The sequence below is a fragment of the Erinaceus europaeus genome, chromosome X, assembly GCF_950295315.1.
Source record: "Erinaceus europaeus chromosome X, mEriEur2.1, whole genome shotgun sequence".
NCBI classification, from domain to species: domain Eukaryota; kingdom Metazoa; phylum Chordata; class Mammalia; order Eulipotyphla; family Erinaceidae; genus Erinaceus; species Erinaceus europaeus.
Window position 1 is genome coordinate 57,965,757 of NC_080185.1, and position 17,033 is coordinate 57,982,789.

A 17,033-nucleotide genomic window follows, 5' to 3' on the forward strand; every position below is an offset into this window, starting at 1 on the left:
TGCTTAACCACCTGTGAAGCGACTCCCCTGCAGGTGGGGAGCCAGAGGCTGGAGCCTGGATCCTTATGCCTGTCCTTGTGCTTTGTGCCACCTGCGCTTTACTCGCTGTGCTACCACCCGACTCCCCTACAAACTGTAAATTAAATGTGTTTTAAAGGAAACAAATCATATGAATAATTTTTCTGAAAGATAGCTTCATACAGACAATCTACAAAAGACGACAGTTTTGATAGTTTTCCTTAGACCATATTCATAGTTACTTGTATCTCTTGACTTTCAATTGGCAAAAAATGGCCCTCAGAGATTTAGAAAAGCTGGCTAAATTATGGTTCTCTTTGTCTAGTCAAATGCAAATTCAAGAGAGGGCTATTAAGGATTGGTTGACTCATAGGATTTTCTGGAAAACTAAATCAGTAACTAGTTAGCATTGTAATAACCTTCAAATCCAATCAAAGTTATGAAACTGATTTCTTATACTTAAAGTAAGAAACAATTCTTTTTTATTTTATTAGTAATTTAATAATGATCAACAGGATTGTGGGATGAGAGGGGTATAATTCCATAGAGTTCCCACCACCAGAGTTCCATATACCCTTCCTTCCATTGGAATGATCCCTAATCTTTATCCCTCTGGGAGTGTGGATCAAAGATTTTTAAGAAGTGCAGAAGTTGGGAGGTCGTGCTTCTATAACTGCTTCTTCACTCAACATAGGCGTTGACAAAGAAACATTTCTTAAATGGGCCAGGTAGCAGCACACCTGGGTGAGTGTACATGTTATCATGTCCAAGGACCAGGTTCAAGGCCCCAGTCCCCACCTGCAAGGGGAATTATTCATGAGTAAACATTTATGTAAGTTCTATAACTATTTCTCAGTTTTGAACAAACTGAGGAATCAGCTTATTTGCTATTACCAGACTTAAAGTGTGTTCACTGTCTTCTTTTTGTTCAATCTGAATTATTTAGTTATTTGAGAATTTTATGTTCTTCAAAGGCTATGCAAGAGTTAATTAGTGCCTTGTTGTTGCTAAGTTATAGTTTACCCTTTAATGTTTAAGTTGCACTGAGAAAAAGACAGACAGTGTGAACAAAAGGTGGTGCTGGGGGAGTCGGGCGGTAGCGCAGCGGGTTAAGCGCAGGTGGCGCTAAGCACAAGGACCAGAGGAAGGATCCCGGTTCGAGCCCTCGGCTCCCCACCTGCAGGGGAGTCACTTCACAGGCGGTGAAGCAGGTCTGCAGGTGTCTGTCTTTCTCTCCCCCTCTCTGTCTTCCCCTCCTCTCTCCATTTCTCTCTGTCCTATCCAACAACAATGACATCAATAATAACTACAACAAGAAAACAAGGGCAACAAAAGGAATAAATAAAAATAGAAAAAGGTGGTGCTGGGAAAGGGAATCAAATTTAGAAGTAGTCAGTAGTTAAGGATGAGAAAATGCCCCATGTTTCTCATTCTTCTCTCCCCAAACAATTCCCAAGGCCATACCAATGTTTGAAAGCCCACAATTAGAATGCAATGTTTTCTAGACTCAGTGGTTCATTCCTTTGGTTGGTCTGAAAACAGGAATTCTCCTTGGTTTATTTACTTGGGAGCATGGGGATGATTTTTATTTATTTATTTTATTTTATTACCAGAACACTACTCAGCTCTGGCTTATGGTGGTGTGGGGGATTGAAGCTGGGACTTCAGAGCCTCAGGCATGAGAGTCTCTTTGCATAACCATTATGCTATCTGCCCCTGCCCCAGAGATGATTCTTAAAAGTAAAATAATACCAGTTATACTTAACATGTTAAGTCAATTATGCTCAAAGAGAAGAACAATGGCTTACCTAGGATAGTCATTTCAAAATATCCAAGGCATCGGGCACTTTTGAAATCCTCAAGTTTTGGGTCAACTGCTTCTGGTGGTGTGTATTTTGAAGGTTGAGAATTAAACTGCTGAATAAGAAACTTCCTGTGCTCTAGATCAAATTTCCTTGGAATACTTTCAGGGTGAACAGTGCTGTAATGTAGGTGATCCATCAAGCCTAACTTTTTCTCTTTCCACAGCTGACTTTCCCACTTATCAATTATAGTTTTTCTGGCTTTTCCTTGGTAACTAAAGTTTGTGCTTGCCCGATCTGTTAAAGAAACAAGGAGATAAGACAGAATGATCATATAAACTAAATGAAGTGATTCACTACCAAAAAAATACACAGACTTCCACATGAGTACAAACATGCAATAGTGGTCTTTCATCTCTTTTTTCACTAAACATAATCACTTTCAGTTCCATCCATGAACTTGCAAGAACAACAACCACAATAGAAGCAAACGGACAGTAAGACTTTATGAGAATTATGGTGGTTATCTTTGGGAGGTGAGAATATAGGGACACAGAATTTGGTGGTAGATATAGTGTGAAACTATAATTATAATCTTACAATTTTGTAATCCACTCCTAATCACAAATTTTTTAAAAATATTTATTTTATTTATTTATTCCCTTTTGTTGCCCTTGTTTTTTTTATTGTTGTAGTTATTATTGTTGTTGTCGTTGTTGGATAGGACAGAGAGAAATGGAGAGAGGAGGGGAAGACAGAGAAGAGGAGAGAAAGATAGACACCTGCAGACCTGCTTCACCGCCTGTGAAGCGACTCCCCTGCAGGTGGGGAGCCGGGGTTCGAACCGGGATCCTTATGCCGGTCCTTGTGCTTTGTGCCACCTGCGCTTAACCCGCTGCGCTACAGCCCGACTCCACCACAAAATATTTTTTAAAAAGCACAGATTAATGAGAAATAATTTATTTTTGAAATTCAAACAATCACCTACAAAATCCAAGTTTAGTACCCCAATGATGATTTTATTAAATCAAAAAGAAGTAAATTAATGTGGAAAATACATTTACTACACAGATTAAATTTTGACAATGTTTTCTCTGTTTTTGAAATTATAAAGATGTAGGATTATCTTTTAAATAGCTTTTCCACGTTTAAAATATCTTATTTATTTTGTAGAGGCAGGATAAAATGAGAGGGGAAGAGGAAATCTAGGAGAGAGACACAGAGACACTTGCAGCACTATTTCACTTATAATGAAGCTTCCTCTTACAGGAACAGGGAGCTTGAACTCAATCCTTGAGCGTTGTAACATGTATGCCCAACAGAGTGAGTCATCACCGAGCCCCTTGCTTTTCTATATTTTCTAAATGCTCTTAATTACATGTATATTCTTTGTGTATTCACTGAAGAAATCAAGTTAAGTCAACTTCAATAGAATAACTTTTATTTATTTACTCATAGAGAAATTGAGAGGGAAGGTGGTTAGAGAGGGAGAGTAGGGAGGAGGGAGGGGAAGGGAAAGGAGGAGAGGGAAAGGGCAGAAGAGAAAAGGGGGAGGGAGGAGCTGCATCACTGATTCACCACTCATGAAGCTTCCTCCATGCAAGTGGTGACCGGGGATTTAAACCTGGGTCCTTGAGCATGATAATGTGTGAGTTCTACCAGATACGCTACAGCTTGACCCTCAGAATAATAAAAGGTTGAATGGAACACCACTCACTAATGATAGAATTTGAACTTATAAATAAAAATTAAATTAATAAATAAATAAAATTTGAACTTAATATTATGTTAGTCTCTGCTACAAGTAGTCTGAACTACCTTTTAAAAATAAAACTCTTCCAAAAGGACCATTTATTTATTACATATGATAATACTTTTTTTTTCTCTATTTGACTCCAGAGTTATATGCTGGGGCTTGGTGCCTGCACTACAAATCCACTGCTCCTGGAGGCCATTTTTTTCCCATTTTGTTACCTGTGTTGTCATTATTGTTGCATAAGACAGAGAGAAATCAAGAAAGATGGGGAAGACAGAGGGGGAAGAAAGATAAGATACCTGCAGACCTGCTTCACCACTTGTGAGGTGACCCCCCCAGTAAGTGAGGAGTCAGGGGCCCCAACTCGGATCCTTATGCCGGTCCTTGTGCTTCATGCCATGTGAGCTTAACCCGCTGCGCTACCACCCAACCCCCATGATAATACTTCTTTCAGATACAAATAACATGGAAAGCAAAGAGGGAACTAAAGTGAGATAAAAGACTCCTTAATCTTGGTTGTTCTCTAATCATCAAGTCAACTGATCATTTATGTACAATTTATCTCACACGTGTAGTTTCTAAGGCAGAATATAATTTCTTCTCTGCACAGATAATACCCACTCAGTAAATATGTATTAAGCACATTTTATCTTTTAAGATATTCAAATATTATGCTAAGGAATTTATAAAACTGTATTTCAATTAAATAATGCAATATGCCCAGGGTACTGAAGACAACATACCCAGGGAGGAATAAGGAAAAAAAATGTTTTTGGAACAAGACTCTTACGTTGTCAGTTCTTTTATCTGAAACAAGCTGACCATTCTGTTCTAGAGTTGCCCAGGGTTATTAGATTGCCTCCTTGCAGACTGCATGTCAGTATTCATTGTCATTCAAAGCAATGAAGCTAAACAAATAAACAAAAGCTTGCAAAGACAGAAGGATATTTCAACAGAAAAGTTTTAGTAAGGTTAGTATATCAATTCTTTTTTTCAAATTTTATTTTATATTGCCAGGATAAATTTTTGGTTTCTTAGTTCTTACCAGCAATCTACTGAAAACACTATGGGACCTATGATCATACCACTCTGAATGTGTCTAGTGTTGTTGGAAAATTTATTATGAGGTAAAATACTAGGTTGAATTATAAGAGAGAATGAAGTCGTATACACATTTCTTTTTCTTTTCTTTTATATGATATAATCGATTCGACCTTGATGGCTTTGGCCAGGGTCAATGGAACAGGCTCTAGGTCTATTTATTTATTTATTCCCTTTTGTTGCCCTTGTTTTTTTTATTGTAGTTAGTATTATTGTTTTTGTTACTGAAGTCGTCATTGTTGGATAGGAGAGAGAGAAATGAAGAAAGGAGGGGAATACAGAGAGGGGAAGAGGAAGTTAGACACCTGCAGACCTGCTTCACCGCTTGTGAAGCAACACCCCTGCAGGTGGGGATCCGGGGGTTTGAATCCAGATCCTTAAGTCGGTACTTGCACTTTGCACCACTTGCGCTTAACCTGCTGCGCTACCGCGACTCCCATGTATACATATTTCTTACCAAGAATTCAAATTACAGTATTACAAAATGTATAACTAAAACTTCAGTGAACATACCTGACTTTCTGTAACAATCCTTGATGAAAAGAGTAAATAACCTAGTCATAGATGCAAAAGAATCAAAGAAAGTCTATAGAAAAAAATCCAAGTAAGACTACACTAGGGCTAGGCAATGACTTCCTTCTTCTATAAATAAATCTCTCCTTCCCAAACTAACAGAAGTACCTAATCAGAACAGCAATAAATAGCTACTAAGATGACTTAAGTCATAGCGAAATTTCTTTTTTTTTATCTGTTCTAGCATCTAGCATACCAGAAACGACTTATAAACTATTACTATTTGATCTGATTTTTGCCATGGCAAGGAATTCACTATTCCAAGTCAACTTTTTTCATATATATATGAGAGGGCGAGGGAGAGGGAGAGAGAAGAAAGGATGCCAAAAAGACAGGAAGACACTACAGTGCCAAAACCCCCTCTCCACCATAGGTAGTGTACTCCCACGTGATATATTGCAATTTCAAACTTCGCATGTGCCTAGCAAAGTAGGTGCCCTTCCAGATGAGCTAGCTATCTCACTGGCTGCTTCTTCTTCTTCTTCTGCTTCTTTTTTTTTTCATTAAGTAACCATATCTACTTTATAGAAGAAAAAAAACATGCTAACTAGTTAGAATATTTGCTCTGGCCTGTTTTCTTGTTTGAATGTTAATATCAAGAATTGTCAAGAAGGGGTCGGGCGGTGGCGCAGTGGGTTAAGCGCGTGTGGCACAAAGCTCAAGGACCGGTGTAAGGATCCTGTTTCGAGCCCCCGGCTCCCCACCTGCACGGGAGTCGCTTCACAGGTGGTGAAGCAGGTCTGCAGGTGTCTGTCTTTCTCCCCTCCTCTCTCCATTTTTCTCTGTCCTATCCAACAACGAACAACATCAACAATGGCAATAATAATAACCACAACGAGGCTACAACAACAAGGGCAACAAAAGGGGGAAAAATGGCCTCCAGGAGCGGTGGATTCATGGTGCAGGCACCGAGCCCAGCAATAACCATGGAGGGAATAAAAAAAAAGAATTGTCAAGATATAAATGTTTACATAAAAATTCCTCTGAAAAATCATTGCTCGCTTATCTCAGTAACTTCTGACTGTAATAATCCCAATTATATGTACATAAGTAATACAAATGGGCATGGATTCAATATGAGACATTGGTAAGCACCAGCTGTGAATAAATAGTAAGATTGCAAATGCAACAATTAGAAAAAAGACAAAATATATTCAGTTCAGATCTTTCAAAAATTATATGCAAAATTATGAAATAAAGTCATGTTGCAACTCTAGAATTACCATATTAAATAAATTATTTTTATACCTAATGCATAACTAAGATACATGGGTTCGTTATGTTGCAAAGTTGTATTTGTGTATATATATATATATTATGATCACTGTTTTTATGATTCATTCCACCTTTATTTCTGGTGAGAATGCTTTTTATGTTTTAGTGAGGAAAGTTTTCAGAAGACACATTTAGTTTCTGAGGTAAAAAAATATATATACAGTTCTGTTGCACAGTGGTGGAGGAAAACCTAGGCAGGGTGGTTAGCGTGTTTTGCAGAATCTGAGAATTTTTTTTAAAAGATTTATTTATAAAAAGGAAACACTGACAAGTGTTTTTTTTTTTTTTAGCAAGTACAATATTTTTTCAGTGGGGGGATTACTGGTTTACAGTAAATCCAGCTGCTCATACATGTGTAACACTTCTTAATTTTCTGCAAAATGCTCACCCCCAGCCTAGATCCTCCTTCAGCATCATGTACCAGAAAGACTCCCTCCTCCCCAGAAATTTTAAATAACCAACTGACAAATCAATTGAACACATTTTTAGACACAGACAGAGGCAGAGAAAGAGAGTAAAAGAGCACCAAAGTTTCCTTCCTTCAGTGTGTTAGAGGACAGGCTCAAACCTGGGTCACTCACATGGCAAAGCAATGTACTATCCAAGTGAGCTATTTCACCAGCCTGACCATATTTTCAAATTCTGTTCTACTGCAAAGGCTGAAAAGTAGCCAGAACAATATCAGTGAGTACTCAATGTACCTGCAGAGGGAAAGCTTCACGAGTGGTGAAGCAGTGTTGCAGGTGTCTCTATGTCTCTAACTCCCTTCCCTCTTGATTTCTGGGTGTCTCTACCAAATAAATAAAGATAATTCAAAATTTTTTTTAAAAAATAAAAAAATCACACTCATAGCTAAAATCTGGCATATTAATATTTTATCTACTTTTTAACCAGAGTACTGTTCACTTTGTGCCAGTGGTGTTGCCTGAAACTGAACCTGGGACCTCTGAGCTTCAGGCAGCAAAATCTATTGCATTGTGCTATGTTCCTGGTTAAGTGTTTACATTATTATGTGCAAGGACTTGCTAGGGGAAGATTCACAAGTGGTGAAGCAAGTACTGCATGCCTCTCTCTCCTTTCTACCTTCCCTGTCCTTTCAGTTTCTTTATCAAATAAATTTTTAAAAAGATGAATAAGAAGTTGTTGTTAAAATTCGGAGGCTCTAGCCGGCCGGGCTAGCTTCACGGGTGGGTAACAGAGACGACCAGAGACATACGGCTGGGCAGGGAAGCTGTATTTCTTTATTCAGGAACAACGATTCATAAACTAAACCAAGCTAATCACCAAACAGAACTCTGCTGCCTCTTTGCTGCGGCGCAAGCACTCTCTCTCTGCAACTCTCCAACTCTGGAACTCTGGCGGGGTTCCTAGGGGCGGGGCCAAGCGGGCCAGCGAAACTAACTGGACTCATCCAATTCTTTTGGCAGGGGAGAACTAGAACAACCCAATGTAAAGCATACAACAAGAAGTGGAAAGACATCCCATGTTCATTAATTGAAAGAATTAATGTCATCAAATTGGAAGAATTAATGTTGTCAAAATGACTACATCCAGAGCCATATACAGCTTGAATGCCATCCCTATCAAGGTTTCATCAAATTTATTTAAGGGAGTAGAATAAAACATACAAAAGTTTATCTGGAGCCAAAATATACCCAGCTGACCAAAGCAATTCTGAGAAAAGATCAAGAATGGAGGCATCATGCTTCCTGACTTCAAAACATACTACAGGGTCACTATAACAAAACTTGTCTGTATTGGAACCAAACAGACAAATAGGCCAGAGGAATAGAATCTAGAGTACAAAAATAAGCAAACCACCACCCCCCTTTCCACATACACACAGACATCAAATTCTTGACATGGGAGCCCAAACGTCAAATGAAGAAAGGAGAGTTCAACAAGTGATACTGGGAATATTGGGCTTAAACTTGCAGAAAAATTAACCTGTGTACGAAGTGCAAGGAACAGTGTAAGCATCCCGGTTTGAGCCCCTGGCTCCCCACCTGCAGAGGAGTTGCTTCACAGGTGGTGAAGCATGTCTGCAGGTGTCTATCTTTCTCTACCCCTCTCTGTCTTCCCCTCCTCTCTCCATTTCTCTCTGTCCTAGCCAACAATGACAGCATCAATAACAACAACAATAGTAACTACAACAACAATAAAAAACAAGGGCAACAAAAGGGGGAAAAATTAACCTGGATCACCACATTTTACCACGTACAAAAGTAAGTTCCAAATGGATCAAAGATTTGTATGTTAGACCAGAAACCATCAAATAATGAGAGAAGCACATTGACAGAACTCTCTTTGATATAAGCTTTAAAAACATCTTTGATGGTTCAAATATAATTTCAAGAACAAAAAGAAAAATTAATTAATGGGACTACATCAAACTAAAGAGCTTCAGCAAAGCAAAATGAATCACCACTGAAAGATAAATTACCCATGAAATATGAGAAATTTTTTGTTCCATACATCAGACAAAGGGCTAATAGCCACAATATACAAAGAACTTGCCAAACTCAACAATAAAACTAATAACCAACCCCATTAGAAAATGAGGCAAGGAAATAGGCAGAATTCTCTCCAAAGAAGAGATCACTTGAAAAATGCTCAAAGTCACTGATGATCAGGGAAATGCAAATAAATACAACGAGATACCACTTTACACCTGTGAGAATGCTCTACATTTTAGAAAAGTCACGGGAGTCAGACTGTAGTGCAGCAGGTTAAGTGCAGGTGGCGCAAAGGACCAGTTTAAGGATCCCGGTTCGAGCCCCTGGCTCCCCACTGCTTGTGAAGCAGGTCTGCAGGTGTCTATCTTTCTCTCCTCCTCTCTGTCTTCCCCTCCTCTCTCCATTTCTCTCTGTCTATCCAACAATGACAACAACAATAATTACAACAATAAAACAACAAGGACAACAAAAGAGAATAAATAAATAAATATTAAAAGAAAAATCACAAACACCAACTGTTGCAGGAGCTGTTGCAGGGGGAAAGGACATTTCCTACATTGCTGGTGGGAATATACACTGGTTCAACTCCTGTGGAAAACAGTATGGAAATTCACAGAAGGTGAGAAATGGACCTACCCTACAACCTAGCAATTCCTCTCCTGGGGATATACCCAAAGGAAACAAAGACATTTATCCAAAGAGATCTATGCACATTTATGTTCATAGCAGCAGAGTTATTAATAGCCCAGACTTGGAAGGCACCCTGATACCCAGAGATAGATGAGTAGCTAAGAAAGTTGTGATATATATTCAGCTGTTAAAATTAATGAAGTCATTTGGGCAGAGCTTGCAGCTATCATGTTAAGTGAGATAATCCAGAATGAGAAGGAACAATATCATATGATCTCACTCATAGATGGAACTTAAGGTAAAATGGTAGTAAGGGTGAAATTTGGACTGGGTATAATGTATTGTACCAAAGCAAAGGTCTCTGGGTAGGAGGGTAAAGGACAGGATGGAAGGTTATTTGGGCCCTGGGTGTATTATGAGGGAAAGGACTTAGACTGTGGAAGTGTCTTCCAGACCCTTTGACAGCTATCATAGGGAGATGAGGGGTTGTACCTATGTGTGAACAACTGTACTGTATGCCATTAACTTCTCAATAAGTCACACACACACACACACACACACACACACACACACACACACACACACACACACATTATGGGCAAAACACTTGAATAGACTGTCTTCTAAAGAAGATATAATGACCCACAGACACGAAGAACATGGTCCATTTCACTTACCACTAGAGAAATACACATTATAATTACATCAATATTCTATTCCTTACGCCTGTGAAAATGGTCTACATCATCAAAACCAGAAATGACAAGTGTTGATGAAGATGTGGGGGGAAAAGGGTAGCCCAGCGCACTGTTGATGGGAATGCAATCTGGTATAGCCATTATGAAAAACAGTATGGGGACTCCTCAAACAAGTAAAAATGGAAATACCTCATGATCCAACAATACCACAATCCAACAATATGAATATATCCAAAGGAAATGAAAATACTATTTAGAAGGGAAAGACCCATATGTTCACATATGCATTACTCATAAGAGCCAAGGAGTGGAAGTAACCCAGGTGCCTATCAACCAACAACTGGGTAAAGAAGTTACGAGACGTATACTCAGTAAACTACTACTCTGCAACTAGAAGATAAAATTTTATCTTTCAGGACAAAATGGATAGGACTGGAATTAATCGTGCTATATCATTTAAACTGTGACCGAACTGCCATGCTGCAGTCCTGAGACTCCAATTTCTCTAAGATGCTTTTCTTACCCATTGCCCAGGCCTTCATAATCTAGCTTTAAGTTAGCTCTAATGATATGATTTGGTGTCTTCATTCTATGTACTTTCTATAACTCAGTCTATAGTCACTGGGGACTCTGTGTGGTTTTGAGATGATCATCAGCAATTTTAGTTACAGTTTTTCTGATTATTAAGTTTAGAGTTTAGATTATCTTGTTTCTTGTACCCGAGAATATTTCGTTCTTGTTGTGAGCTTTTATATATATATTTATTCATTATTAACTTATAAATTTATCTTTATTAAGGAAATCTTTTACACACTTCACATCTCCCCAAAACATGTACCTGCACACCTGTCTTGATTATATATTTAAATTATAATGCTTGCTCCTTCATTTTTTGTTTTATACTTTTTGTCGATTATGGGCTCCAGATCCATTTGTGAGTTCTTTATCTGTTATAAGAACACAGAAGTTAACCTTAAAACAACAGTCACACACACACACACACACACACACATGAGATAGTTTAAATAGATGGCCCCCTAAAGCTTAAAGAAGGCATCATAAATTTTCTAACTGATCAGACTTACACCAAATAAGCTTGGCAATCTAATGAAAAGGCCCAAAGAAAGCAGATCTCATAAACCTAATACTGGTTGGATATACCAGATGACATCCAGTGCTTTGGCAACTGATAGAAGGTCTAAGCTCATCAGATAAAGAAAGGACTACAAAAACTGGATATGGGCAAGAAACTGGATCACTTAATAAAGACCTTTTTGATTAATACTAGACCATGCCATCATTTAGGGTCCTAGTTAGGGAATCCTTGGATTTCCATGCAGATTTGATGAGCCTATATTTCTAATAGATCCCTGTCTCCACCATCACTAGTCACTTCCATCAGGAATATCATCACAAGCCCTCTTGAGGGCCACTCCAGGAACTTTTCTTCCCTTTGAAGTACTAGTGGTAGGGAGTGTCCCACTCTCCAAAGGGACGCTAGGTCATCCTACCCTGCCACTCAAGGAAGACTGGTTCTGAAATGAGTGCAGCATAGAATGTTCCCAGCTGTGACCATGGACTGCAAGCTCAGATTTACAGAGATTCAGAGGTTATATAGGCTCTTGTGCTAAATACAAATATTATAAATATGGGCCCTAGGTCAGATTGATGGGATAAACCGCTAATTTTATTCATAGACTTTCTTAAAAATTGGGAGCTATTCTCTGCTCTAATCTAACTCTGTAGCCTTATTCTCAACTCTGACACCATCTTTCCAGACAATATTTTTGTCCAACTCCAAGTTACCTATCAAACTCAAGCAAGAACTATGAAAGTCATATCTCCCTAGGAACATACCTAAAATAGACATCCTCACTTCTCTCTATCGTAAGATTCCTATTCTCATCTGCCCATTTCCTTTTCGGTTCCTGTTCACTACTCACTTTGTCCTGCTTTATATCTATATTCTTTCAACCACTAAATTTCAGATGCTATCATGACTCCATCCTAACTTTCCTGGGCAGATAGTCTCACCAATGTGTCCCAGAACCTCACCTCCCCAGAGCCCTATACCACCAGGGAAAGAGAAACTGTCTGGGCATATGGATTGACCTGCCAGTGGAGATGCAATTACAGATGCCAGAACTCCCACCTTCTGCAAAACAAAGAATTTTGGGCTATACTCCAAGTGTGGGAGAAATAATCAGGGAAGATGACCAGATGGCCCTGAACTCCAATTCCATCAGGACCAGGAGAGAAAAGAAGAAAAAAGGAGGGACATTCGGAGGCAGTAGTTGGTGACGGTGTGACTTGGAAAGGAAGAGAAGACAGGACCATAGAAAATGGGCAAATATATACAAATGTAGACAGTTGTAGAAATAATAGTTAACTCATATCTGCAATCTTGGGAGAACTACTGTAGCTTCTAATGGAAAGAATGGGGATACAGAACTCTGGTGGTGGGGATAGTGCAGAATTATACCCGTTAGCTTATAATTTTGTAAACCAATATTGTCACTAATAAAATAAAAATAAAAAATAGATGACTCCTACCTAGATATACACCAGTTTCTGTGAGAGAGAGCTTATGTGCACATGTATCCATAAACTACTGCAAAATATATACCTGAAAGCAGGACTACACTAGAGTTTGCAGTGAGTACCTCCCTAACACTTCCTCTCCACTATTCCAAGCTTGGGATCCATGATTGCTCAACAAATTGTTTGGCTTCGTATGTTAACTCTCTTTTCAATCACCAGGTTCCAGATGCCACCAGGATGCTGGCCAGGCTTCCCTGGATTGAAGACCCCACCAATGTGTCCTGGAGCTCAGCTTCCCCAGAGACACACCTTACTAGGGAAAGAGAGAGGCAGACTGGGAGTATGGACCGACCAGTCAACGCCCATGTTCAGCGGGGAAGCAATTACAGAAGCCAGACCTTCTACCTTCTGCAACCCTCAACGACCCTGGGTCCATGCTCCCAGAGGGCTAGAGAATGGGAAAGCTATCATGGGAGGGGGTGGGTTATGGAGATTGGGTGGTGGGAATTGTGTGGAGTTGTACCCCTCCTACCTTATGTTTTTGTTCATTAATCCTTTCTTAAATAAAAAATTTAAAAAAAAATAGATGACTCCTTATAAGAGTTGATATAAATAAAATTGTTCAAAAGATATTGTACCAAATCTAATCGTGCTATATATCACTTCCGAAATAAATTCCGAATTCAAACCAGCTCACCACTATTAAAGGAACAATAATTTTATGAAATACTACCACAATGACAGCTTTTTTATGCTCTTCCTATATTGTCAAGTAAAAATTAACTGCTACCAAGTACTTCACCTGATAATGTTAAAATGTTACATCTGAAGGAATGTATTACTAAAGAGTCTCATAAAGCATGTTTGTTTACATTTACTTTAACTTAAGGATGGTAAACATTTGTTTTACAGATAGGGCGAGTAGTTCTAGGAAGAACTTAATACTAGCATAAATAAAATTCAGGGGGACGGTTGGTGCTGCACCTGGCTGAGCGCACATGTTATAATGCACAAGGACCCAGGTTCGAGCCCCTGGTCCCCACCTGCACAGGGGGAAACTTTGCTGGGAAATTGTGCAGATGCAGTCACATCTGTCATGTTGCCCCCCCCCCTCAGGCTCTTGCTAGTTCCCTGTTCCCTCAGGGCATTGTCAATTCCCCGCATAGTTGGAGTGCTTTGGTTACTCCTCCCCCCTTCCCATTCTCAGGAGAGAGCTATTCCCATAAAAGCCCTTCTTCCACATCTCACTCTCTTGCCAGCCTTTCACTTCGGTGATTAGAGCAGGGAAGGCTGCTGCGCTAGGCGGCCATTTTTGCTACCTCCACGTGGCCCAAGCTGCTTTTCTCTCACCCAACTCTGAGGTGCCAGTGCAAATAAAGGATTGTGTTCCCTTTCTGCTCCCAACCTCCTTTTTCTGCGTCCCACAGCCGCAAGTGACAAAACTTCACGAGCGGTAAAGCAGTGCTACAGGTGTCCCTCGGACTCTCTATATCTCCCCTGCCCTTCTTGATTTCCGGCTGTCTCTATCCAACAAATAAAGATAATAGAAAAATTTAAAAATAAAATTCAGAAGAAAAACAAAGTAGTGCTACATCTATTCAAAGTGCTTATATTAAGCTAACAGCAGGTACAAAATAATATACAGAATCAATTCAAACGCAATCTGTATAAAATGGTACTTCATAAAGATTTCATACTGCTACTACTAATATAAAACAACATACTTGCACCAAAGTAAAAGACTCTGGGGTGGGTGGGTGGGGAGAATACAGGTCCATGAAGGATGATAAATGACATAGTGGGGGTTGTATTGTTAAATGGGAAACTGGGGAATGTTATGCATGTACAAACTATTGTATTTACTGTTGAATGTAAAACATTAATTCCCCAATAAAGAAATAAATTTAAAAAAAATAATAAAAAAATAAAAACAACATACTTGGGATGATGCTTGGTGAGATGCCTCGCATGCCAGGTTTACTTCCTCTCTCTTGTGCAGAAGCTTTGGGCTGAGATACAGGAACTCTACAAATGGTGAAAAAATGATAATAGTTATAAGAAGAGACCTGCCTTCATTTATGATTCATTCTAATTCAATATACTTTGAAAAGATATAGGTTATTTTCATCTTAAAGTAATGCATTAAAAGTAAGGAAAACAGGAGTTGGGCCGTAGCACATCGGGTTAAGTGCAGGTGGCGCAAAGCGCAAGGACGGGCGTAAGGATCCTGGTTTGAACCCCCAGCTCCCCAACTGCAGAAGAGTCGCTTCACAGGCGGTGAAGCAGGTCTGCAGGTGTCTGTCTTTCTCTCCCCCTCTCTATCTTCCCCATCTCTCTCCATTTCTCTCTGTCCTATCCAACAACAACGACATCAATAACAACTACAACAATAAAACAAGGGTAACAAAAGGGAATAAATATGTAATTTTTTTTAAAAAAAGTAAGGAAAACAAATTCACATTTTAATCAAATATCCCTATATGGCAGGATGTAGGTACTTTAAAGAACATCCCCCTTTCCCATATTAGGGAGCTACTCTCTTCCCTGACCCAGCTTTCTGGTCCTTTTCCAGCCATGACATCATCTCCGCAGACAATAACTTGGATCCACCTGCATATCAGATTTCAGGCTCAGGGGCAAAAAGAAAAAGGAAAAAAAAATTAGTATAGCCACAGGCCCTTTGGAATTTAACTAAAATATGCCTGCTAGCTATCTACAAAATGGAGGACCCCCCCCAACGCTTCACCTGCACTATTCCAGCCCTTAGGTCCATGATCGGTCAACAATTTGTTTGGCTTTGTATGTTAACTCTCTTGTCAACCACCAGGCTAGCATGATGCTGATCAGACTTCCCTGGACAGACAACCCTACCAATGTGTCCTGGAGCTCCGCTTCCCTGAGCCCTTCCCCACTAGGGAAAGAGAGAGACAAGCTGGGAATATGGATCGAACTGTCAATGTCCATGTTCAGCAGGGAAGCAATTAAAGAAGCCAGACCTTCAACCTTCTGCATCCCACAATGACCTTGGGTCCATACTCCTAGAGGGTTAAAGAATAGGAAAACTATCAGGGGAGGGGATGAGATACAGAGTTCTGGTGGTGGGAATTGTGTGAAGCTGTACCCCTCTTATCCTATGGTTTTGTCAATGTTTCCTTTTTATAAACAAAAAATTTAAAAAAGAACATTCCATGAAAGGATGATGCATTAAAATATATTAAATATCAACTGAAAATGGGTTTATTTTCACTGCCTATCTTAGGACTTTAAACATCAGTTCATATGGTGGCTATGGAGAGCACATAACTTTGGTGCTGGCGTCAGTGTGGAACATATACCCCTCTAATCTCAGAACCTTGTAAACTATTATGAAATCACCAATAAAATTACACTTTAAACATAAATTCAATTGTCTATTTTCATATTTTCTTTGTTCAAATAGTCTGGGAAACAATATGGCATAACTCTCCAACCTCACTTATTTGCCTACAGCAATTTTATGTTTCTTTTCCTTTGCTTAAGTTAGCCCTTACTGTTCTAATTTAACTCAGACATTACTTCCCACAAGAAGCCATCCTTGATGTCTAGCCAAATGTTATCACTCTTTGTATATACTATGATAAAAGCATGAATTAACTTCTAACACAGTGTTCATCACATTGTATTAAAATAAATTTATCACTCTTCCCCTTTTCAATGGATTCTGTTATAAGCTGTGCTAGACTTGATTTATTTTTGAATCGCTGCATAATATGTGCTCAGCAAGTCTATTGAACTGAAATAAATAGCGGGAAGGGGAAATACTTTACTGTGAAACTGAGGATAAATCAACTTTTATAAGACAATATTTCTATTGTATGGGCTTTTAGTGTGCTCCTGCAAGTTTACTCTATTGTATTTATAAAACCACAAACAAATGAAAATAGACATTACATTGTAGAATATTACATAGTTGCTTAACTTAATTTGTTTTCCAGTGGATTTGTGTCTTATATGTGCAGTATTCTTCATTTCACTAGTGAGTTACTAATGAAATAAAGCATGGCTTACCCACAATTAGGATGCATTCATTTACCTAACAAATCTTTAGCAAAGAAATAATATTTCATAATCATAGTTTAATTTTTTCCTAATTATTGAAGAGATGGTATCCATAGGAATCAATTGGTAAAGTGAAAACATCAGC

The 17,033-nt window shown here is 39.0% G+C and overlaps 1 protein-coding gene across 1 annotated transcript in view; it reads right to left on the reverse strand.

Moving 5' to 3' along the window:
- The window catches only part of RADX (RPA1 related single stranded DNA binding protein, X-linked), a 71,704-nt gene that overhangs the window by 12,214 nt on the left and 42,457 nt on the right, over nt 1-17,033 (reverse strand). Inside the window, exons 11-12 of the mRNA XM_060183023.1 lie at nt 14,790-14,875; nt 1,827-2,117 (exon numbers count right to left, since the gene is read on the reverse strand). Coding sequence (XP_060039006.1) covers nt 1,827-2,117; nt 14,790-14,875 — 377 coding nt within the window. The remainder of the gene's footprint in view (nt 1-1,826; nt 2,118-14,789; nt 14,876-17,033) is intronic.